This window comes from Canis lupus, chromosome 30, assembly GCF_048164855.1.
Source record: "Canis lupus baileyi chromosome 30, mCanLup2.hap1, whole genome shotgun sequence".
Taxonomy (NCBI): domain Eukaryota; kingdom Metazoa; phylum Chordata; class Mammalia; order Carnivora; family Canidae; genus Canis; species Canis lupus.
In genome coordinates, this window is record NC_132867.1 from 6,190,786 (window position 1) to 6,217,929 (window position 27,144).

Below are 27,144 nucleotides of genomic sequence, written 5' to 3' on the forward strand. Positions count from 1 at the left end.
CATGGAATCATAAAAGTGTCTCAATTTGCAGAAAGGGAAGGAAAATTCTTTCCTGGACAAGAATTACTGATGGATAATTGTACTACTCTGGAAAAAAAGCTGGTAGATCAGGTGAGTATAGAGTTGAGCTCTGAATAGAGAGAATATGATTACACAGGGAACGTAGAAATTAACATCAGAGGTAAGGAATTAATCAGTGCTGGGACAATGCCAAGCTGCTTCAGAGAGCCAGAAGGAGGTTGGCTCCAAGTACTTTGCGGTAGGGTTGTGGGCCAAATTCCTTATGTAGGAAAAGAACAACTCATCTGAGGAAGTCCACTAATGTAGGGACTTGAAACTCCTCCATGGAGATTTGAATAGTTACGGTAATTTGGGAAAAAACAAAACAAAACCAGGGAATCTGGTGGTAAACTAGTTTACTGAAACAAGATAAGTAGAGTTTCATATTCCTTATAGCTGCAAGAAGAAAAAAGGGTAAAAAGGAGCAAAAAGGACAAAATAAAAAGATAGTGTAACTGGTAATGATATACGTATCAAAATGAAGCAAAAAATTAAAGTATTTCAGAAAACAAACCTCAAGAGTAGTCACTATAGATTGAAATAATGGTCACTTAAGAATTAGTGTGGGAAAACATTAGTTATTTAATTCCCACATTGTCAGGAAGAGTTCATTATACCTGATTCATTACTGAGGCTATTGGATCAAATGCTATTATAGCTTTCCTTGGGACAGACATGCAAACAGAGCATATTGTTTATCTATTAGAAGAGTAAAACAGTCTATAAGATAGAGTGAGTAGGAATAACACTTTTATCTAAAGCTATCAAAAAGATACACAGACTAGTTTATCAAATTTCTTAGAAAATGAAATGTTATTAATTTGGTTATTCATTCCAACTAAATTCCAACTAGAATGTGTATGTAATTAATTCTTTTCCTTTAAATTGTTTACCCTCAGTATTAATTGCATTTGGCTACTCTTTCACATCTAATACTATTGTTCATAGCAGACCTGTTTTCAAGGTAAAAGTTGCTGATTGAAGTAAGTCCATTTGTAAGAGTCAGAATTATATATTTTTTCATCCCATATCAGAGATCACATCTGTCCTTTGCATATGACGCTCAATAATTGAAAGAAAATCGTTTTGAATGCAGGCTTGGGTGTCACATTTCACACAATTTGATAATAAGATTTCACGTCACATTTTTAAATTTTGATTTTCTGACATGTCTTTGTTGTTTCTGAAATTACCAATACCAGATTGTTTCAAAAGGTAGATAATATTTTTTATTCATACTTAGACAACTGTTTAAGTTTCATTTATTATAGTTCCTCCTCGCCTGTAACTGTAAATGCTTTGATATTTAAAATTAAAATAGTTTTATTATCTTTCAAAATAAAAGAACTTTCTGACATTGTATTCCCTACAATGAATGCAACTTTCATTTATATGTATTTTCAATAATTTTATGGTCTCCTTATTCATTTTCCAGCCATTTTATTATTTCCCCTTAAACTTACTTTCTTCTCTTCCTCAATTATATGCCCAAGTTAGTTTTAGATCTGTCATTTATATTTGCACAAACTATTGATGAAGCTGAAGCAGTTTCTAAAAGAAGCAAATTTTAAAAGAAAACAAATCTCAACTAATTTGTTTAAAACTCAGTAATAGAAAATATATCTTAGTATATTCATCCTTCTACTACTTTTAGAAGTAATGATATGATTGATATCTTGAAATTTGCTGCCCATTCTCCAATTCATTCTAAGGTGACAGTTTCCTTTGAAACTACAGAGAATTTTTTAACAACAAAAGCAGTGTGATTCTATTTCCTCAAAATTTGTTTTGGTATCTAAATCAGTACTAGTCAAAGTTTAATAACAGAATATATAAACTGATAATGCAAACTTCTATTTTGCTATAAGGAAGTCAATGATAAATGGAATAATCCAGGGCAAAATTATGATGTGTATTGTCTTGGAAAAAGTTTTTCCAAAAATCATATGTACTCTTTCAAAATTAGATTATAAACGTACTCATTTTTGATGCTACATATAATATATTTTAAGTCTTTAAGAGTGATGTCTGTTAAGATTTTTGATCTGATCCTAAAATACAAAATATACTATGCCATTATTTTTGACTAGTGACTTATGCATAAATTCAATTAGTATTTTGGAACTGGGGGTGTGAATAATTAAATGTGAATGAACTAATGTGTCACTGAATGCATTTCCAGGTGCTAGATTTTAAAATAGAACAATAGCAGTTTATAAGGAATGCTTTCTTTCTGTATATCTTTTATTAGGCCATGAGTGTATGTGTTTCTTTTGTTTTATTATAAGAAATCTTCTGAAAATAACTAGGACTTTCAAAATCTTATGATTATTGAGATAGCTATAGATGAAATGCTCATTAAATACTTATTTTGCTTATAATAAATATAGTTAAATTATCATGCTGAAATGACCTTTTGGCCTTGGCAGATGCATTAAATAAGATTTGAATGAAAGATCTCAAAGCATTTGTTAACCCTCCAAAAAGCTTATAAGTAGTTTTAAAATCTATGTATCTATCTTCAGCTGTAGAGCTACATTTCACCTAAATCTAAATTTATTCCTCACATTTATAACAAAGGAACTATTTCACATAGGAAGAGTAACTTTTTATTTGCAGAGAAGCAAATTCAAAGTTTTTAATGAGCCAAACGTCAGTCTGCATAGAAACATCTGTCTTTACTTCTAGGAAAAGCTACATCCTAATATATACAAATATTAGCTCTCTGATCCCTCAGCTTCCATTTGAATACACAGCCACAACCAGCTGCACCTGCATTGGGAGTATATATTACTGGGATTCCCAAACTTTGGTTAAGCAGCCAAGAGATTTGACAGCCCTTCCCAAGATGACTTCTGGCTGAGCTGGAAAATAATTACTTCATGTGGACTACTTGGTGATTGCTCAAGCCAAACAGTGTTCCTGCCTTGTATCTAGACAGCATGTTTAAGTGAACTCAAGGCCCATCAGATGATTGTCCCATGTTTGAGAAAAGATTACATGGAAAAAAATTAGTATTCTACTCTGCCTATAGGTGGCTATTATTTGGCCAGGATGGGAAAATACCTACGTAGTGAGTTAAATTAATAAACCTTTTGAAGTTTATGCACACATATTATCACCACTTTGATATCACTAAAATAACCTCAAATTGAATACTAGTCAAAAATCAAATTTATAAATAACCTTTAATTTGCTTTGTCCAAAATAGAGCCAACTAGTTTATACAATTAAGTTGTACAGTTTTTTATATGACTTTTAGTGTGTTTTTTCTTAATGGGCTTATGTTTTTGTTTTGTTTTTAATATAAAGTTTCCTGGGGCTCCTGGGTAATTCAGCTGGTTATGGGTCTGACTCTTGATTTCGGCTCAGGTCATGATCTCAGGGTCCTGAGATCAAGCCCTGTACCAGCTCCACACTCAGCACAGAGTCCATTTGAGATTCTCTTTCTCCCTCTCCCTTTGTGCATCCCCACTGCTTGCACTCAGTGCACTCTCTCTTTTTCTGTCTCAAATAAATAAGTACATCTTTAAAGTTTCCTCCCTTTGAAATATTAAGGCATATAAAACTGTCTAATTATTTCAAATATAAGAACCAATAGTATGCATAAATATTATTTTAAGAAAAAGAAAATGTTATCTCATCTTTTTCCTGGCAATATGATTTACAATTTTCCCTTACTTTTACTTCTGTTCCATTATACAACATAAATATACTTTTCTGTGGGCTTACATATTGACAACATCAGGACGGTCATTCTAGGTTTCTACTTTTAGGTTTGCAGTGTTGATCACAATGAAGAGAAAAGAAGAATAATAAAGTATTTTAAAATATTTATAAGTATTTAAAGGCACTGATTTTACTCATGGATAAAGTTTGTTTGTTTTTTCTGCTCAATGTTTCATCCTTTCAAAATACTTAAAATGATTTTCTATTCTCTCAAATCTATTTCTCCCTGATGTTATCACCAAACACTATAGGCCAATCTACCTTCATTTTCCACCTAACTATTGTAACTTTCCAAACAATTCCTGTCCCTTTGTCATTTATATAGTAACCTCTTCTAACTTATTCTTCATGAATAGCCAGTAATTCTTTCAAATTATAAATGCGAAACTATCCTATCTCCATTTAAGTTGCTTAAATAGATTTTCATTGTTTTTAGAATAGGGAAAAACCTTTGTAACAGAAACTTCAAGGCACCATGTGGGATATTATACAAAGAAAACCTTCAAGGCCCCATCAAAAAAACCACTAGAATTAGTGAACTATTTCAGTAAAGTTGCAGAATACAAAATTAACATAAAAAATCAGTTATGTTTCTATATAAGAACATACTACCAGAAAGAGAAATTAAGAAAGCAATCTCATTTACAATGTCCTCAAAAATAATAAAATACTTAGAAGTAAATTTAACTAAGGAGGTAAAATATCTAAATACTGAAAACTATATAAGACATTAATGAGAAAAACTGAAGACAACATAAGTAAAAGGAAAGATATTCCATGTTCATGAATTAGAAGAATTAATAGTGTTAAAATATCCCCATCACCCAAAGCAATCTATAGATTCAATGAAATTCCTCCAAAAAGTCCAATGATATTTTTCACAGAAACAAAATGAATAATCCTAAAAATGGTACAGAACCACAGAAGAAGACTTCAAATAGCCAAAACAATCCTATGAGTGAACAATAAAGCGGGACACATCACGCTCCCTTATTCCAAACTATGTTACAAAACTATAGTAATCAAAAAAAGTATGGTATTGCTATAAAACAGATGCAGTCATCAATGGAGCAGAATAGAGGCCCCCAAAATAAACCTATGCATATGTGGTCAACTAATTTTTCATGAAGGAGACATGACTATACAATGGAGAAAGGATAGTCTCTTAATAAATGGTGTTAGTAAAACTGGGTAACCATCTGCAAAACAATAAAACTGGACCACTAATGTATACTATACACAACAGTCAACATGAAATGGATTGAAGACTCGGACATAAGACCCAAGGCCATAAAACTCCTAGACAAAAACGTAGCAGGTAAGCTTCTTGGCATTGCTCTTGACAAAGATATTTTGGATTTGATATCTACTGCTATTTTGACCTTCGCTCCCATTTCTTCCTCCACAGACACTATATTGGCTTTTAGTCTCCTACTGTCACTCCTTTGACTTGGAAAGTTCTTTCCTCTCTTCTTCACCTACTTAGTTCTGATTAGTTCTTTAGTTCTCTTCTGAACATTACTTTTTCCAAGTTTTCCCTAGAGCCTTCTACTAACATAAATGTCTCTATAATCATATATCAGTATACTATTATGCTATTGTTTTATAGTAGCAAATTTGCATTTCTTCAGGTGAATATTTATTTCATCTCTGTATTTTATACTAACTAGCAATTATCAAGGTCCCTAGTGATTCTACATTGATAAATCCAATGGTATATTCTCAGTTCTCATCTATCAAAACATTTAACTCAGTTGGTGACTCCTTAGCATGTTATCTCGTCATTTGTTTGTTCTTGATTTTTGGGTACTTAAGAACTCAGTCCTGTGGTTTTTCTTTTCCTTTCTAAATAAAATATGTTTAGGTAAATCCATCCAATCTTATAGCTTTATATACTATCCATAGACAACAATTTCTAGATTTTCAAAGTACAGTGCAGATCTTTTTCCTGAATTTCATATTCATATAACCAATTTCTACCTGTCCTTGTTACTTGGATCTCCAACTTCATGTATTCAAGACTGAGTTTCCCTTATTTTACCATGCTCCTCCCAAGACTTCTCTATCTTATAAATGTAAGTATGTCCTTCCAGTTTTCCAGGAAAGCAAAAATAACCAAATAAAACATTGAAATCATACTACACTTCATCCTTTATATCCATTCCACTTCTATTCAGCAAATTCTACTACGTATGTCTTCAAATGATAACTTCATGTCACCCCTATTGCTATGACTCCAGCCCTGCCACCATCAACTGTCCTCTGGTTTCCTGGAAAAGTGTGCTAATACCTTTTATTGCGGTCTGTTTCACAGGAACATCCAAATTGATCTTATAAAAACTAAATGAGCATGTTTCCTCTACTCAAACTTCCAGTGGCCTTTCATCTTACTTAGATCAAAACAAAAATCCTTACATGATTTGGTCCTCTTTCTTTCTATGACTTCTCTCATATTTACTCTCCTACCTCATGCTTGTCTAACTTCACCAGGTCTTTTGAATAAACTAGGTCCTTTACTTCCTTAAGACCTCTGCTCTTCCAGATAACCTCAGGTTGGTCACTCAGCATCAATTCTCTCTTCAAATGCCTGCTTGTCTCATCTCCCTGTCCTACCTCCTTCTCTACTCTGCCATATTCTTGTCTTACACTTCTGCTTTATTTTTGTCTTCATAGTGCCTATAATATTGCATACACTATAGTGTATAACTTACTTTTTTGCCCTGATTTGTTTGTAGCTGTTCCTGGTAATACTGAATGGATGAATGAATGAATGAATCAATGAATGAATGAAAGCCTCCTGAAGTCCAAACTAAGCAATATTTTTTTCTCCCCATTGTATCTTGCCACAGTATAAACAATCAATAAAAATTATTAAATTAAGACACATATTTGTTCACTTCTTTTCTAAGGATGTTCAGTAAGAAAAAGGCATAAAATGGATATCATTATTACAAAGTCTTTCCATGCGAATCATTTGGCATGGGCTCAGAACAAGGGCCATATTTTATTTATTACTGAATATCAACTTCCTGGCTATGTGATTATGCTGTATTTAGTTAACAACCATTTACATCTGGATATCAATTAGCTATTTTAAAAGTGTTTTCACATATTCTTTTTATATATCATTATAAAATCATCATTTATATGTCATTATAATTCCATGAATTAGGTAGTATTGCTATTTCTATCCTTTATGTGGAAAACAAATAAATAGTAGAGCAAATATTAAAACCCAGGAACTCTGATAACCTTCTCCTAAGCCATTAATAGAACACTTTGCTAGTGATAAATGTTTTATATTATAATTTCAAGTCAAATGATTCTTTTCCACTAAAAACACATAATCATCACTCCATCTAATTTGAAATATAAATTAGAATTTATTTTTAATGTAATTTAACTGTTGGCTTTACAGCACTTATCTTGAGGCTGTCCCTAAATGTCCAACTGTTAAATATTGATCACTGTGTTTCTCCTTATAATAGACTTTTTTTCTGTCTGCAAACCTTTAAGAAGCCACAAACCTTGGGATTTTAATTACAGACTTTCTAAACTCCACACAGCAGCTGTAGAATAAGCAAATGCCAATTTTATTAACATAATAGAATGACATGAACCAACTGAATGAATTGAGTCCCAGAAGATCCTGTCTTTTGGATGAGATGTGTTTAGATAGAATAAAAAATATTACAATGATTTATTTATCATGGAAATGAGGACATAAACTTAAAATAGCAACACAAACTAATTTCTAATTGCTATACAAAGTTGTACCCTGCAAATGAATTATGTTCACCCACATGTCCACAGGAAAGCTCAAATCTTTATTTGCATGTCAAGAATAAAGGAGAGACAGGGGGAAATGAAACTTCATTAAATCAAGTAAAAAATAATATTCTTTTATATTTGTGAATGGATTATCTAGAGGGGTCTTTCCATCCTGACCCATATTAGTTTATACTATGCAACATGAAGAGAGACAGTTGCCCAACAGTAAGTAAGAAGATACTCTACAGAGCAAATAATTTTCAAAACCCTTATGTGGTGAGAAATAAAAACCAGAAACCACATTAAATGAAGCTGCAGTTTAAAAACAAGTAAGTCATCTAAATTTTGACTCACTGAATCATCTTACAATAAAATTTTCATGAACACACTCTTTAACCCTGTTACCCTCTTCTGATTTCAGCATTTCACATTAGTTATGCCAAAAGCTTTTCTAGAACACCTCTCCTCTTATTGAGAAACTAATTACCTCTTCACTTTCCCAAGAGAGAATAAGTGAGAAGTGAGGTTAACATAAGGTGAATGAATGAAAGACCCAAAAATGGAGAATTCAAAAGAATGAGAAACAAGAAATCTACTAGAAGAATGTTTTCCTTGCCACTCGGTAGGTCCCACTAGGTAGGTCCAATTTATTTGTGCCTGATAACAACTGATCATCATTCTACTTTATTCCCAATCCTAGCTTCAGTCCTACCTGGGAGAATGAGACCTAGATAAATATATTTGAATAAATAAGATTAAAGTGATTCTTAATGTTGATTAAATTACTCTAAAATCTTTAAAGCCTTTAATAGACTAAAGACTGGAACTCAGGAGTCAGTAACAATGATTTGGAATTGTTGGCTTGCCTCTTAACTGGTTTTGTGAACTTAAATTTCTTAACTCTTTGCTTCATTTTCCTCATTTAAAAATATCAATATAATAACATCATTTATCTCAAAGAGTTTGTGAGGATTAAATTAGAAAACACATACACAGGGCAGCCCCGGTGGTGCAGCGGTTTAGCGACGCCTGCAGCCCGGGGTGTGATCCTGGAAACCTGGGATCGAGTCCCATGTCTGGCTTCCTGCATGGAGCCTGCTTCTTCTTCTGCCTGTGTCTCTGCCTCTCTCTCTCTCTGTCTCTCTCTCTCTGGACAAATAAATAAATAGATCTTAAAAAAAATGCAGTCTATAAAAAAAAGAAAACACATACATAATATTTAGTATACTGTCTGGCACATAGTATACACTGAAAATATTAGCTTTATAATTGTTATCCACTTTTTTAGAAATTAGAAAATGGCTGCAGCAAGAAATTGCATCTTTGAAAACATCATTACATTATCATATATATCAGTATCTTTGGCAATTTTCCTAGAAAAGTGAGATGAAGTAGAAGGTAGATTAAGAAAGTAAACTTCTAAAAGGTAGAGCCTTCCACCTGGACTCCTTAGTGAAAAGACTTTTTCCATACTTTTTCCCATTCACATAAAGTTTAATTATAAATTAGACACAGAGATAAGCAGCAAAAATAATAAAATAGAACAATATTTATAATAAAATTTATAATACAATATGTTGCAATAAAAGTTATGTGAATGTGGTCTCTTATAGTATCTTAATCTTTCATAGTATCTTATTGTGCTCTGCTCACTCTTCTCCTTGTGATGATGTGAGATGATAATATGCCCACATGATGAGATGGAATGAAGTGAATGATGTAGGCATTGTGGTGTAGCATAAGGCTACTACTGACCTTCGGACAATACTCACAAGGAAGATCATCTGCTCCCAGACTAGGTTGACTGCTGGTAACTGAAACCATGGAATGCTAAGCTGTGAATAAGGGGGGGACTGCTGTATTTCTAACATTCCCAACATATTTCCTTAGATCACCCTTGTGTGGGATAAATAAACATAAGCTTCAATAATTGTTTCTTGAAGAGTTACTTTTCCTGAAGATTTGGTAGCTATTATGCAAGAGTTTGAATAATTCCTTATACTTTTAAACTTAAAATCTAAACATAGATTCAACAAAAAGAGTTGAGTGATGGTTTCAAAAGAAATTATAAGTAATCTTATTCCTCAATTTCTTCACTGATAATAAAAGCAAGTAATTTTTACATTTTAAGTATTATATAAATCTCACTAAACATAGTTTTCTTAATTTTTCTCTTTATTTTACTATTAGGTTGAACTTCTTTAATGATGTCATTTATACACTTTGGATTTTATTATTTAACTATGAAGAAAATATACATATGCATAAATGGATCATTAATATTATATTCGGTGTGTTTATTTTAATGTGATAATGACTATAAGCATAAGTGCTATCATGAAGATGAAATATAGAAGATACTCATAGAAAAGTTTTAGTTTTTGGATTTGTCTCTGACTACATGTTTATTTGCTTTTTCCACAGACATCATTTAAATAATAATAATGATGATAACAATGAAGACAGGTAAAATTTACTGTTTATTATATTCCATTTCCCAGATTAATCTCTTTTTATACATTATCCCATATAATTTTCACAACAACTGAATGTTGAGTGAAGTTAATAAAATTGTCCAGGTGCTCAAATTAGATAAGTTGAAAAATCAGGATTGGAACTATGTCTGAATACAAAAAGGAAGTTCTTAATATATAGTGTATATTATATAGTACAAACCGAAATATAGGTGCTTCACTTAAGACAGTCTATAGTTTGAAATAATGTCTTAATTTCAACCTCTTAAGCGTCTTTCAATTCACCCTCAAAAGGTGTAATATGATAGGAAACCTGGGATATTAAATGTTATATTTTGATTGAACAGCAGACCTTATGTTTACACCTGAATAAATCATGTATTTAATAATATTATGTATGACTAGCACTTACATACAGTAAATTGAAATGCTGATTCTAGACCACATATATTTCTCAATTTGGATTGCTGAGTGCCCTTCATTATCTTTTAATTCTTATGCAAAGTCAGAATAATTATGTTAATTTTTATTTGGACACTGAATAATGATTATAGGATTAAAGGTAATCATGAGAAATGGCATAAAATGTTATCCCCATTATAGTTGCCAAATTCTGAATATAAAATAAAAAATAAAACCTAAAAATCAGATTGAAGACCAAAAATATATTTAGCAGATTAAAACTATTTAGAAATTGTGTAATATTATGGAATAATATTGATCACATGATACATTTAGTCAATAAGTTTACAATACAGTGAAATAAAATAATTTCATGCAAAGAAATCTTAGGAACACTCCGCAGTACCTATTTTCTGTCTCTAAGTGCCAGAGCATGGTACTGAAATATGAGTGTAGGATAAAATGAATGCATGTTAGATTGTAGACTGCTGACATATGAATTTATTGTGATATATAAATACAGGATGGATTGTACAATGTTGAGAATTGAAGTAAGCAATTTGGAAACTACTCCAGAACAGCTCTGAAGAATGAGTAATTTGAAGAATAAGGATATGTACAAAAGCTACTATCCCCATAATAAATTTAGGACACAATTAGGACAATAATTTTATCTCCATAAAATTAGGAACTTTGATAATTGATTGGTCATGGGGGCCATTAGGTTGGAAGAATTACACATGTTTCAAACCTTCTAGGAAATAAGGCAAATAGTTGTCTATGAGAGGACATAGTATAAACCCCAAGGGTTCAGATTTGGGGAAAAAAAAAAGTGTTTCAATTTTGATATTCAAGTAGAAATATTCAGTAGGGTAATGGAAACATCAGATAGAAGGTTAATAAATCAAGCTTAGAAAAAGTGTTAACTAAAAACAACTAAGAACACTTTAGAAGAAGAAGGTGATTATATTAATCTGTTTTCTTTTGATTGCAAGCAAGAGAAGCCTATCTAGAAAGCTTAATTAAAAGAGAGCTGTGTCATAAGCCCAAAAGGTATATAAGCCTTATGTAAAAACAAGGGACATAGATACCATGAGGGCACTCTTCACTCTTAGTCTTGGCACATTCATGTTTCTCTCTCTCTCTCTCTCTCTCTCTTTTTCCCCCAGACTTAATTCATCTTCTTATTCAGTCTACCCATAAAGTTCATGGCCAGAAACTATAACAAAACTGATTCTCATTTTTCTTCCTTTTTCTTGCCCCTTTCAGTTTTCCCATCCTCTCCTTCCTTCTTTACCATTTTTTTTTTTTTCAGGAGAGCAATTTGATTGGATCATTTGTTTTTTCTCTTAAAAAAATCAACAGTGCTGAGGGATGTTGACTATGCAACCATCTAGAAAATTGCTGCTTCCTTTATTTTGTAGGAGGTGAAGTTCATCTCTCTCAGGGGCTATAGACAGCTGGATCAGTACTGCAAGAAGTGATCTTTTCGGGGATCAAAGATAGAGTCTAAATGCAACCTCTATTCCAGAACAAGATAGAAGAGGAGAGAGAAAGAAAGGCAAAGAGGAGTTAAAAAGAAAATGAGGTCTATGCGTCTACCCTAAAACTAAGGGGAATAGAAAAGCAAAAGAAATAATATATATTTAGCAAGAAAAAATGAATAATATGAAGATCAGTAAGCTACCATTGGATTTGACCACTAAAGAAGAATTAGTGATCTTCAGAATGACAGTTTCTACACAGATAAGGAAAGGGTTAGTTGCTACATGATTTGATGATAATCAGATATGTTGTTTACACTATTGCCCCCAGATACTGGTATAATAACCAATAATATTTTTTAAAGGAGTGGGAGAAAATTAGGGTAATTTTCTATGCCATTACTAATAACTGCTGACTCCTAATGAACTCTGTTTAAATAAACACCCATAAATTGCTGTTTTAAGAGTCTGTTTTAATATGCTACCGGGAATTTAACATCTCATTTACCTGTCTATGGTTTCTCCTTAAAAAAAAAAAAAATTCATTGTTCTTTCCAGTATACCAGAGGCTCTCTGAATTTAGATGATCCCATATGGATAAGTAAGTGAATGAGATGTGATCTTTTTCCTAACTCCGCTTGGTTCCCTGGGATGTGCTTTGTTTGGGTCAGGAGAAATGAACTATTTTTAAACAACCATCTGCTCTTATTTTACCTTTCATTTTATTTTCTTCTTTCTCACGAATTTTTTCCTTTCCTGTATGGACAATAAAAGCACTGAGTAGTTCTCTCTGTTGTCTTTACACAATATACATCTGCCTCAAACCATCATCAGAAATAAAACTTTAATTTCTACTTGAGGCACAGTTCATTTTAGAAGGGGTCTTCTTTTTTGTCTCTAATAACACTGTGTAGGTGCAGAAGAAAAAGGAGGGGGACATAGGGTAAACTATGTTCATAAGCTCCCTGCAGTCTTGTATACAGTGGGGAAAGGAGATCAAATAAAATGGATAAGTGTGGGAGAGTAGGAATGTCTTTACAGGAAGTGCTAAATCGGGCAAGGAAATATGTTTGCCTTGCAAAATCCTAGCAAGCTTGAATCCTGACATGATTTGACAGACACTTGTAATATAATTTATAGCTGTGATCTTCCAATTAAAAGTTGGTTACTGTAAATTCATACTTTATAATCTGTTTATTTGTACATTGAAACATCTATTGTTTTTAAGGATTATCAAGTTAACATAGATGTGAATATTAGAACAGGTTTTATGTAATCAAATACAGTAATGACTTATGATCACACAATTGCCTGTTATGTCATCAAATTTATTTTCCTCCACTCTCATAAAAACATAGGTTCTCACTCAAAAGGAGCTCTCACAATCCTGAAATGGACTGTATTCATTTCTGCTTTCATATGTTTATATATGTCTCCAAATTCTTTATTCTATGTACTACTCTTTTCTCCGTGTACACTATTCATCCTTCAAGATCAGATTAAGCAGCCCCACTCCCAGGGAAAGCATTCTTTGAGGAAGATTTTAACCTCAATACGTATTTCTTTCCCTAGCTCCCTTTTTTTTTTTTTTTTTAAAGATTTTATTTATTTATTCATGAAAGACACAGAGAGAGGCAGTGACATAGGCAGAGGGAGAGGCAGGCTCCATGCAGGGAGCCTGATGTGGGACTTGATCCCGGTACTCCAGGATCACGCCCTGGGCCGAAGGCAGACACTCAACCACTGAGCCACTCAGGGATCCCCCTAACTCCCCTTATAGTCAAGTTCTATACACTACAATCCACACATTACTATACATTGTTCTTGACTCTTCACTCCTAAAGCTGTACTTTTAAGCTTTTGTTATATACATTATGCTTGTATATACTCATAACTGTGTATTCATTATCAAGAAATTTCTTAAGTGCTCTGTGAATGTCTTTCTTTTGTTCACAACCGGACAGAAAACGACTGTGGCAGGGATTGGCTACTCCTATTAGGACATTTACTTGACCAACATACAGGGTACAGGTGAAGGGGGAAAAAAAAAACGAAGGGTAACAGCAATTCTGCCACCTTGTCTTTTAGATTTTCAGTGGTCTGTTAAAACATATTGCAGAAAATAGTAGATGCACTCTATGCTAAGATTTATAAATAGGGAGCAGTTAACACTTCAGAGATGAATCTGTCATAATACTAAAACTAGCCATAAAACTAGAACCTGGGCAGCCCAGGTGGTGCAGCGGTTTAGAGCCGCCTTCAGCCCAGGGCCTGATCCCGGAGACCCAGGATTGAGTCCCACGTCGGGCTCCCTGCATGGAGCCTGCCTCTCCCTCTGCCTGTGTCTCTGCCTCTCTCTGTGTGTCTCTCATGAATAAATAAATAAAATATTAAACAACAACAACAAAAATACTAGAACCTGCATTCCTGCAGGGCTCAAGGGAGCTGAATAACAGAGAAGGGGAGCCTCTTGGTAGATTTGAATATCCGAAATGGTGAAGGAGACAAAACTCCCGACTTGTTCCTCCGGAGCACATGCAGTGCCACAGTAGGCTGGGCATACTAAACACTGCGGGGTCCCAAAACTCTCCACAGGGAGGTTTGCTTGTGAAAAGCAAGGGAAGCCAGCGTAGTTTAACATGTGAGTAGCAGGATGTCTGGGGGGCTCAGGGGTTGAGCGTCTGCCTTGGGCTCAGGTCATGACCCTGGAGTCCCAGGATCGAGTCCCAGACATGCGGCTCCTCGCAGGAAGCCTGTTTCTCCCTCTGCCTGTGTCTCTGCCTCTGTGTCTCGAATGAATGAATGAATGAATAAATAAATCTTTAAAAATAAAATAAAATAAAATGAGAGTAGCAGCAGGAAGTCTCCCAACTGTTTTACATACTTCACCTGATTCAATCTTCACAACCACCTTTTAAAGGCTTTATTGTTTATATTTTGTAGATGAGGAAACTAAAAATAATAGGTATATGTCCAATAAGGTAAATGCAGTTTTCCTCTATAAATGAAAAATATTTGAAAGATAAATGAAGGATAAAAAATAAATATATCTGCTATGCAAAAAGGAGAAAAAATAAATATGCAGATTGCTCTTGAGAGCATAAAAATCACACCATATAAACTATAAACCTATGACAAAGTATCTATATATTTTGAATATTTTTCAAAGCCATAACAACACATTGAGCCAAAAGTCTTTTTTCCTTTAAGGGAGATATTCTGGCATTACACAAGCACATCCTCACTTATGAAATTATATTCCCAGAATTCCAGCAAATACAAACTTAATGCAACTAGGAAATGGAAGAAAAGTCAAATAGAAATGTATTGTATATAATAATCATTTTTTAGAGGATTTTTTTCTTTTCACATAATTCTATGAAGGCTTGTTTACTTTCAAGACTTTCTATCATCTTTATTTTATGCTTTTTTTTTTTCCAATTCACAATTTTATCAAGGAAACTAAGATCACAGGCACATGTTTGTGCACAATGTTGGTGCACAAAAGCATCATATTCCACTTGGAATAAAGTGAGAAGTAAAACAAGAAAACAAACTTACAAACATGCAAATATAGACGTATACCAGAAACCAAATACTTGAAATAATATATATTTATATCTGTAGGAATTTATGGCTAACATCAGCACACTGAACTAGCATTATTACAACAGAATTGGCTCCATCAATTAAGAGGGCTTAGATGTTTGAGTAGAAAAATGAATCATGATGAGTCATGCAGAATGGATAGGAGCTCACCTTTAACTTTATTCTTTGAAGCAGCCGCTGGTTCCAAGGAAAGATTGCACAAGAAGAAGAAAATAAACATTAGATATTAGACAGAGTGTCTAGTAGGAAAAAGAGATATGTTATTACTATTAGTTAAAGCCTAAAAAGATAATATTTCTGATTACTTAATCAACATACTTCAGATGAATAGAATCTATAATTAAGAAAATGACATTTGGTTATATTTTGTTAGTATATGATTAAAGTCTTTGAATAAGAAAGAGTAAAATAGATAGGAGACACACAGTGCAAATCCCAAACACCATAAGGACTACATAAATTACTTAAGGATTGTAAATCTTTTCTTTCTCTATGTCCATCTTAACTTTAGTTAATTCAATTAAAGAAATACTTGCATATAATTTAAATATATTTTATATTACTTAACAATTAATATCTAACCCAGAAGTTTCCTGACAATTATTGAGTGCTTACTAAATGCCAGAACCTGAGGTTGAGTATTTTCCACACATCTGCTACTTAATAATGACAACTTTAAGAAGTTATGTACTCTGAAAACTAGAATACTTAGGAAATACATTGAAGATGACACAATGAAATGAAAATCATTCCATGCTCATGGATTGGAAGAACAAACATTGTTCAAATGTCTCCCCTACCCAAAGCCATCTACACATTTAATGCAATCTGTATCAAAATTCCACCAGCATTTTTCACAGAGCTAGAAAAAATAATCCTAAAATTTGTCTGGAATCACAAAAAACAAAAACAAAAAACAAAAAACAAAAAACAAAAAACAAAAAACAAAAAGCCAAAGCAATCCTGAAAGAGAAAAGGAAAGTTGGGGCATCATGATTCCAGACTTCAAATCATATTACAAGCTATAGTCATCAAGACAGTATGATACCGGCACAAAAACACATTGATCAATAGAACAAAACAGAGAACCCAGAAATGGACCCACTACTCTATGTTCAACTAATCTTTGACAAAGCAGGAAGTAATCCCAATGGAAAAAATCTCTTCAACAAATGGTGTTGGCAAACTGGACAGCAATATACAGAAGAATGAAACTAGACCACTTTCATACAGTATACACAAAAATAAATTCAAAATGGATGAAAGACCTAAATGTGAGTTAGGAAACCATGAAAACCCTGGAGGAGAATACAGGCAGCAACCTTTTGACCTCAGCCATAGCAACTTCTTAGTAGATATATCACCGGAGACAAGGGAAATAAAAGCAAAATTGAACGAACTATTGGGACATCATTAGGATAAAAATCTTCTGCAGAGTGAAGAAAATCATCAACAAAACTAAAAGACAACTTTTGGAATGGGAGAAGATTACAAATGACACATCTGATAAAGGGTTAGCATCTAAAATCTATTTAAAAAAATGTATCAAACTCAACATCCAAAAAACAAAGAATCCAATTAAAAAATGGGCAGAAGACACGAATAGACATTTTTACCAAAGAGGACATAGAGATGGCTAATAGACACATGAAAAGATGCTCAACATCACTCATCATCAGGGAAATATAAATCAAAACTACAATGAGATATCACCTAACACCTATCACCTGTCAGAATGGCTAATATTAACAATCCAGAAAACAACAGGTGTTGGTAAGGATGCAGAGAAAGGAGAATCCTCTTGCATTGTTGGTGGGAGTGCAAACTGGTACAACCACTCTGAAACAGTATGGAGGTTAGGTAAAAATAGAACTGCCCTATAATCTAGCAATTGTGCTACTAGATATTTACCCAAAGGATAAAAAAATACAGATTTGTAGGCATACATGCACCATGACTTTTTTGGCAACATTATAAACAACAGCTAAACTATGGAAAAATCCCAAATGTCCATTGACTGATGAATGGATAAAAAAGTAGTATATATATATATATATATATATATATATATATATATATATATTATAATGGAATATTACTCAGCCATCAAAAAGAATGAAATTTTGCCATTCTCAATGATGTGGATGGAGCTGGAGTGTACTATGCTAAGTGAAATAAGTCAGAGAAAGACAAATAACATGATTCAATCATACATGGAATTTAAGAAACAGATGAACAGATGGGAGGGGGAAAAGAAAAAGGGAAACAAATCATATGAGATTCTTAAAGATAGAGAACAAGCTGAGGGTTAATGAAGGGAGGTGGGTGGGGGATGGAATAGATGGGCGATAGGTATTAAGGAGGGCACTTGTTATGATGAACACTCGGTCCTCTATGTTAGTAATGAATCGCTGATTTCTACTCTTGCAATAACAAATATTGCACTATGTGTTGATTACCTAGAATTTAAATAAAAATTTGGAGAAAAAAAAGTAAGTTTTATCTTGTCTTACATATATAGTAACTGGGACTTAGAAAAGTCAAATTACTTGCTGACTACGACACAGCTGGAAAGAAGCAAATTTGGGATTTGATCCTAGCTATGTCTGATTTCAAAATCTGTGATCTAAGGTTGGAATTTAAGGCACTGAGTTGCCAACTGAACTGCAAATATCAAATCTACAGAGCCAAATCAAAATCGCATGATTCATTAGAATTTGGCTATTTGATACTTGTAATTTAGCATTTTGATATTTGGTTGACCACATAGATATAAAACTAGAAAACTCCATTACTTTGAATGGCATTATTCCCATTAGGAGGTAGAAATTTTGATTTATTTTTATCTAGTGGCAAACACTATTTGGGGCAGAAGTAAAACTTAATGAGGAAATTAGAGGAGTCATACAGGAGCAACTTTCTTGTTCAAAGGAAGACTTGTAGATGCAAGGCATAATTAGATATCTCTAAACAGTTTTCTATTGGTGGAAAATAAATATTGCAATTCTTATAAAAGCCAGTGACATACATATTCTGTGCATGTTGTTTCCCCAAACAGGATCATACACATTACTTTGCAGTCTGTTTTCCTTCACATATTCCAGGTTGATGCATGGCATTCTATTCACTATTTTAACAGTTACATATTTTCCCATAGGCTCTATGAATGTGAGACTATTTCCCTATTGATAAACAATCAGGTGCTTCGTAAAGTATTTTTTCTGCTACTAACAATACTGCAACGCACACCCTATGTCGTGTCCCTTATGTATTATAGTGGCGTTTTGTTTCTGTAGGGGAGATCTGTGGGTTGTTTTCATAATTCTATTCAGAAAAGACAAAAAAAACTGACAAAGATGAAGACTTTAAATATTGCAGATGGAAGAATTGGGATTCTTTGGAGAAGAAATGCACAAGTCTACTGAATGCTCTAAAATAAGAAGAAACCAGAAAAAGAGAAAAAAAGGTAAAGAAAACAATAGAATCCAGTGTTTCAAATAAATGGTACATTACAAACTCCCTTGATTCTTTTAAACTGCTGCATTTAACTTTTCTTACTATACGTTGCTCAATTAAAATTCAGTTTTTAGTTTCTTGGTAGAAGTTTGGTAGATTTCAAAATTCTAATCACTAAGAATTATTTTCCTCTTTTGTATTATTTTTAAGACTGAACAAAGCAGAAACACATTGTTAGAATATGCAAAAAGTTATTTGCCTCAATTCCAAAGAAAATATTTCAATGCACCAGTGTTTATTTGTTCATATGAAGAGAAATTTTGCTTCATATTCAAATTTATCACCGAAAATCTTTAGCATGAATTGAAAGAAAAATTATCAAATACCCTTAGAAATATTTGAGACCATAATTGGAATTTAATATGTAACATGTACAGCCAATATTCACAAAGATTTGTATTGAATTAAATAAAAAGATAAATAAAAATAGAAAAGGATAATCTTTACTTTTCTTAGTGGAGGTAAATTATTGAGAGTTCTCAAACATTAAATGAGGGCAGATGATTGTATTCCTAAATATTGGGTAAAAACCAACATAGAATAGAAAGGAAAACAAAAGCTATATGCCTGTTTCTGTGTGTTCAGGCAGCTAATACTCGACTAGGCTGGTTAATATAATTGGAAAGAGTCCAGGCTACCAGGCTTGTTAGCCCAATTATAATTCTCTGCATATTCAATAAAAGAAGCCAAGATGACAGCAGCACTGCCATAAATGTCATGTTCAATACTTGTAAGATTTTCCATTGTCAGCATAGCCCAATTATAAGTCAATTGTAAAGTGCACATTGCACACCACCCAAAAGTGACTGTAAATTATCTTAAAAATGCAATTTTAACTTTCATAGTTAAAATAAAAAGAAAGAAAATGAAGGTACTTTTGACCAGAGAGAAGTTTTAGATATGACATCCACATTTCTCACATTTATACTAAAAGCAGCAATTTGTAAGTGTAACATTATAGTTGTTCATACTATTTTTGCAGAGATGATTAGTTAAATATTAAATTTGTAACTACTATTATATTAATAATGTGAAAACTTGGGTATATAGCTTTTGAAGAAAAGTGGGAATGTTAATAGAACTATCACAGCTATTTATATATGATTGCTGAATAGTTAGTGAATATTAGGTATTATATTAATAAGACTCATCTTTAGAACCTCCAGTATAAATGATAAAAAAGTAAGAATACAAATAGTTGAATATGGTAATAATTTGGTTACACTGAATCACTTTATTTTCTATCTGAAAGATATCCCTAATAATTTTGCAAAGTATTTTGTGAATCTAAGACAGTGTTTCTTAAAATGAAGTTCAAGAACTATAAATAGGGTATGAGGGCCTACTCAGGGGAGATTAGATAAATTTTACTTACTTCAAAATTGACATCACCTAGTCACATATTCTTTTAATCCCTACTTCTTATTTTAAGATTTACTGTCGTAACAAAGGGTGATATATTTTATTATTAAATAGTATTGAATATATTGAATTTGTGGTGACATGTAGAAATGTTTGCTGAAAAATTAGCAACAAAGCATTTAGTAAATAGATAGCAAGGATATTACTGGTATTTATTCACAGAGAGCTAATGCTAAAGTAGTGTGGATCTTTTCATTTCAAGATTATGTAGTTTTGTTTTTTTTTTGAAATATTTTGATATTTTAACCTAGTGTTTGGTATTCTTCCTTTCATAAGCAAATTTATAGATAAAGGATCATTGTTTCTTAATAGGGAATCCATGAGCTTAAAAAAGTGTTTAGACTTTCTAAGGAGAAAGAGGTTACTAACATCTATGACTTCATATTCAGATATATTAGATGTTTCCCTTGCCCCAAATTTATCTGCAATGGAACAAAACAAAATAAACAAAATTAATTGCCACTGATTGATACTATGCAATATAATTTTTTAAACATTAAAAAGTTACTCATATATATGTTCAAATTGTAAAAATAAAAGAGAACACACTGCCACTACTTTCTAGAAGAAATACAGTGAAAACCAAGAGATCTAAAATATTACAAAACTGAGATCCAGAGAGGATAAATTACTTTTCCTAGGTCACAAAACTATTCACAAATTTACATCAAAAACGCCAGGCTGGATTAACACATATATGTTAAAATCTGCTACATCAAAATGCAGTCATTAGATACAGTATAGCAATGTAGTAGTGCTAGTCAATACATGTGAGTTTGATTCCTTTTTACAAAGAAGGGAATCACACTGATTTGAGAAGGGAAAGCACTAGTACATTTACTTTATTAGATACTTAACACATTTGTACAGTCTTTCAAGTTATGGAAATTTAAATAATTGCATTTTCAGGTCTAGATAACCACCTACATTTCCCCTTTTCTCATTTTTTTTTTCTTCAATCATCCAACACAAAACTAAACACGTTCTTTCACTAATCACTTGAGATTTATTTTAAATAACATCTTTCTTAGCTATCAACTAACATGGTCTAAACATTAGAATTTTCCTCTAAGGCTCATTAGAATTTGAAGACTTGAAAACATGTGACAGAATCTAATTTCCTTCACAAGTTTTTTCTTTCTCAACCACACAAATTTTATAGTAGGAAATAGTAAAAAAAAAAAAAAAAAAAAAAAAAAAAAAAAATTGCTTGAGAAAGATATATCTGCTAAAGAAGTTATACTGCAAAGTAACCAAATATTTGATGGGTGGAAATTTCCCTTCATACAAATAAACCAGACAGTGAATGAAGAGGAAGTGATAGAAATTGAAAATCACCATTCTATAGTCCCTAACAAGTTCTCATATGTAGGCAGCTACCACCATTTGTGCTATCATCGTTAAAAGGGAGATTACCAAACGTTATATACCTTTCCCATGGAAGGACACAATGCCATTTAAGAAAGGTGGTTTTTTGTTTGTTTGTTTTGTTTTGTTGTCAAAATAATCAAATTTGGATGGGATTATGCCTCTACACTGAACTTCCAATGTCCAAGAAAAACAGGGGACAAAAACAAAACAAAACGAAACAAAACCCCATCAAATCGATGCAATTAGAAGCAATTTTGGCATTTGGCTCCTTTAGCAAATATACTCCATGGCAAAAAAGAAAAAAAAAAAAAAGGAGAAAAAAATTGAAAAAGGAATCTCAGGGACATACCAAAATAACTGCCATGTACAAACTACTTTGGATCCTGATCTAAGCACTGGATATTTTATGATGTTAAGAAATTATTCATAATATTGAGATGGGATTATACTATTTGATCATGTTTTTAAGTCATTATCTTTTTATAAAATTAAACATTTATAAAAATGATTTGCCTGGATTATTTTCAAAGTAATCTTGGGATGCATCTTCCTTATTATATTTTCTCTTTATTTTTGTTCATGATTAAAATTTCTGATAATTAGGGCAGCCCCGGTGGCGCAGTGGTTTAGCGCCGCCTGCAGACTGGGGTGTGATCCCGGAGATCCCTGATCGAGTCCCACGTCAGGCTCCCTGCATGGAGCCTGCTTCTCCCTCTGCCTATGTCTTTGCCTCTTTCTCTTTCTGAGTAAATAAATAAATATTTTTTAAAAATTTCTGGTAATTAAAAAGTCTTTAAAAATCTTTAAAATAGTTAAATATCAAAAAAAATAGTTAAATATCTGGGCTTATTTCTGTTTTAAATATTATCATTTCTCAATACCACTTTTCTTATAATATGATTAAATATAATAGTGTATATAAAACAGCACGATATTGCCTATTTATTTTTTATATTAAATGTGGTCAGTTTATCATGTGAATAAATTATTTATGGTATGTGTAAGGCTAACAGGCTCCATTGAAATAATTTTGGATTATGAAATGTAGTCTTTAACATGTAGAACACATTAATTTCCTCTATGAAATATCCATTTCACTTCTACAGAGGCTTATTTTGAACTTGTAACTACTTTATCCATGCATATTTTGAGAATAAAGGAATCTATGTAATTATTTCTTTTCCATGTTTCCTCGGTCTATAAATATTAAGTTAATTATACATATCAAAATAACTGTTATTTTGTATTTTTTCTCTCTGTTTCCATTCTTCTAGCAGTGATAGTTTACCTATAAAATATTTACACTCCCCTATTCTATATTTATTTCTTTTGCTCTCAAAAATCTCTTTAAACTTCATGAGTCACTACTAATTTATAAATCTCTTTTTCTTATGCTATATTCCATACTTCCCTGTAGGCTTATGACTTTCACTGTGATAGGAATAAGGATAAGTTTTCAAGGCTTTGTAAAAAATTAGACTCAAACTCATGCCTCTAGAAGAGACTATAAAATAAATGCAAACCCTTAGATGTATCAGTCATATATTATTATGAAAGCTTTGAGGCACTACCAGAATAAAAGGTTCTCAATAAATAAAGTACATAGCTATCCTTTGAAGTTATATTTTATGTCTATGTTACCAAACCAGGAAGCTATTTTATAATAACCTAAATCTACAACTGGAACAAAGTAGGTTCTTGGAGATTAGTATTCCCCAGCTCCTCAGTGATTCACTTTAAGGGATAAATTTATTTTCAGGTTTTTTTCCTATTAAATTACTACTCTACTTAGAATTTTTTACTCAATAATTTAACTTAAAATGTATCCTATTTTACTAATTTAAACATATGCAAAGTAAATGATTATTTTATGCTCATAAACCGTAATGGTAAAATTGTAAAACAACTATAGGTGCTTGTTTGAATCCTTTCTGAGCCACTAACGTTTTCTAATTGTCATATACAACCATTAATAGTATGACATTTACATTTACATTCTAAGGCAGAAGATGCTATGGGAATATTATATGACATAACCATTCTCTATTGACAATATGTGTGTATATTAGTGCAGGTGTATGTACCCAGAATACAATATTATGTAATAATTTTGTGTGATCATATGCACATATAACAGTTTATTCATTTCTTATTATACCACTGGCAATTATTATACTTTTATTTCCATCTAGGAAGAATAACTGCTGGACTCTGGATTAATGTAAAGAATGGTTGTCAATTAGAGAAACAGTATCGTCTAGTCAACACATTCATTGACTTACAACAGTTTTGCAATTGTAATGGATGACTGGTCTTCATTGATGCGAAGGCAGAGAGGATCGGTACCACCAGGGCCTTATACTGATTCAGCGGTTTATAGTTTCAGCTCAAGGAAAGCAGTGACAAGAGATGGGTCAAGGGACAGAAACAGAAAAGATATTTGACAAAAATAGTCAAATATTTTCATAAGACATTTTTTGGAAGATGTATAGAGAGGGATGTGCAATTCAGAACCATGTGCTGATTTGCCTATAGCATTCCAGCAAAGAGTTATGAAGAACTCAGACTCATTGTTCCCTAACTCTTAATCACCAGATAATGGGTTAATTCTGGAAAAGCTGTGCAAATGGAAGATATGGTTAGGAATAATTCAAAGGAATCTATCTAATCTGCTCCAGCATAGTTCAGGTAACTTGCTCAATTCCCAGGGGATCCAAAGATAATCATTTTAGCGTAGCTGGAAAAGTCAAGCCCCTCCATGCATGAGCATATGATCAAGAAATACTTGTTATCGCCCCAAGTCACCCCAATAAGGAGTTCCTGCAAGGTGAAAGGTAACTTCCAGAATACTGTGCACAGCCACTGTTGCCTCTCTTGTCTAATCCTGAGGTATACTTCAGGTAGGATCATGATTCCCTAAAATTAAGTATCCTCAGGAAAAGAGCTCAGACCCAGAATACACACACTTAACATACATTCAGTATTTAAGGCATGCTAATTTAAGGCCTCTTTACATGCCTATTTATAGTACATCACTTCCATAAACCAAATGCAGGGAGTGTGATCATTTAGAAATGTCACTTTCAAATTCTTTAATCTCTAACAGTTTTCACTGTTACGTCATATAATCAAGACTTTCTGACTCATAGATGCTATTTTTTTTTCTTATAGCCTTTATAAGTGACAGGAGATTAAATCAGATTACTGAATCAATTGTAGATAGGTGAGTAAATACTTGGCTGTTGATATGTGAGTGCAGTGGGTCTAATGGAGAACCTTAGCAGCTTCTTTTCTTGCTTCTTTGCCTTTGCCTTCTATTTAACATTTTTATTTTATATTCATATAGTTGGTGATTTTTTTTATAATTCATTTTCCAGAAAATTTTCGTTACCTGCTATGTAACTCTCTGGGTCAAAAAATATTACTATTTTTCTTTGATTGATGTAGTAATGTTACTCATAACATGAATTTTAAGGTATAGATTGTGGTTTGGGAGATTTGATGAACTTTTATTTAAAGCATGATAACAAAGATGAGCAATTGAGAATATACTATGACTACATCTAGATGTGAAACCTACAAAACAAGAACAATATTGATGACATTTCTCAGAGATATGATGAGGGTCTCACTATTTTTTAAGACACACACACACACAAAGTAAATTAAATACATCATAATCTGGCTCACCTGAGGGGAATTAGATATTTTTAAAGATGAATTTTTGATTAATTTTAGAAGTATTATATAAAATTAATTTAAAAACCAACATTAAAAAATCAACATGACCCAGATTTCTGTATCAACTATAGCCAATAAATATGTATAGTAATTGAAAAATAAGCTGGACTTTTTTGAGTTAAATATTCTCTGAATGGAGTATTATCACTCACATTATTTCAATACTTGGAAGAAAGGAACTTCCCAATATAGTCTGTCTCAATTGGTAAAATGTCAATAGGTGACATTGATCTAGTTATGTGGAGGTAGAATGGAAAAATGGTCTTGGTTCAGTTTCAGAAAGTCTGTTTGGTGTACATGCAGCATCTTCTACACACCAGCTTTGTGGAAACTTGCTTTAGAAGTTTATCATTAATTCTGCCCAAAATAATCTTGGGAGTAAGCTACTTCAAAGAATGTCTGTTCTGAAAATATGATGACAACATGCCCGAAAGTGTTGCAGCGAGATGAAAACTCTTGTAATTACAAAATACATAATTACAATGTACTAAATAAGCCATGCTGTATTTCACAGGTGGAAGCAATCAGGTTACAAATATCTTAGAATGTCATGAACTGTCTGTCTTTTATATCTAGAATAGTGCAAATATGTTAGGAGAAAGGCTAGCAAAAAGTTACAAAGTAATAAAATATATATTAAGATCTACTTACAAAAAAGTATTATTTTTTAATTTTTACATTAGTTCGGGCAGTTTGAAGATTTAGCCAAATGATGCTCTTTAGAATAAGCTTTGTCATTCAAGAAAGGGACAAGATACTTTATGATGAATGCAAGCATACAGAAATATCCTCTGAATTCTCATTTTGTCAGAATGTCAGATTGCTACTGAGTGCAGGCGGGACGATTACTTCGTACAGTGCCTCAGGTAAGTTAGCTGCTGGTTTTGGCTTGTAAGATAATCTCAACTGGTAAACATGTTCATTTGATATGCCAAATACTGCTAATTATAAAGTTTTAAATATCTACTTGTAAAATAATCATAATATGGAACAGCTCATATTTTAATAAAATATCTGTTAAAAGAGATGTCATTATTATTACTGTTTTTTAAAGCTGGTACATTCTACTTTGAAGTCTGTGATACCCACATTCACAATGAAAAAAAAAAGTAACAATTTCAGTACTGACTTTTTAAGTAATCACATTGAATGAAAGATATATTCAAACATACCAAACTGGTTTAAGATGCAAATTTGAAAAGATAAGAAAGCTACAAGAACAAAAACTTCACTAAATGAAATTGAATTCTTAAGATCGTTTCCCTGACAATGTTTTACTCAATTTTATGAGGTTGAAATTAATGAATGTCAGAGTTAAAAAAGTAAGTAAATACTTTAAAAAAGTACAGGTTTCACAAAGAAACTCTGAGGTCAGACACTGTTAATTCCAAATTGTATGTGGAAATTAAGGCTTGAGGGATAGAACAGATTTTCTCAGCAAAACCCAGCTACTCAAGAAAGGAATCGAGAAGGTTCCAATCTTCCAACTCCTAACACTGGGGCTTTTCCTGTCCTACACCCTGACTTTCACTACCTAGGTACTGGTTCCTCTTATCTATGGAACA

The 27,144-nt window shown here is 32.5% G+C and overlaps 1 protein-coding gene across 4 annotated transcripts in view; it reads right to left on the reverse strand.

Moving 5' to 3' along the window:
* The window catches only part of CADM2 (cell adhesion molecule 2), a 1,061,838-nt gene that overhangs the window by 309,491 nt on the left and 725,203 nt on the right, over positions 1-27,144 (reverse strand). For 2 of the 4 annotated variants that reach the window (XM_072806514.1, XM_072806516.1), the window contains exon 2: positions 15,680-15,706. The exons of the other annotated variants lie outside the window; for them this stretch is intronic. In XM_072806514.1, coding sequence (XP_072662615.1) covers positions 15,680-15,706 — 27 coding nt within the window. The remainder of the gene's footprint in view (positions 1-15,679; positions 15,707-27,144) is intronic. 4 annotated transcript variants of the gene reach the window in all.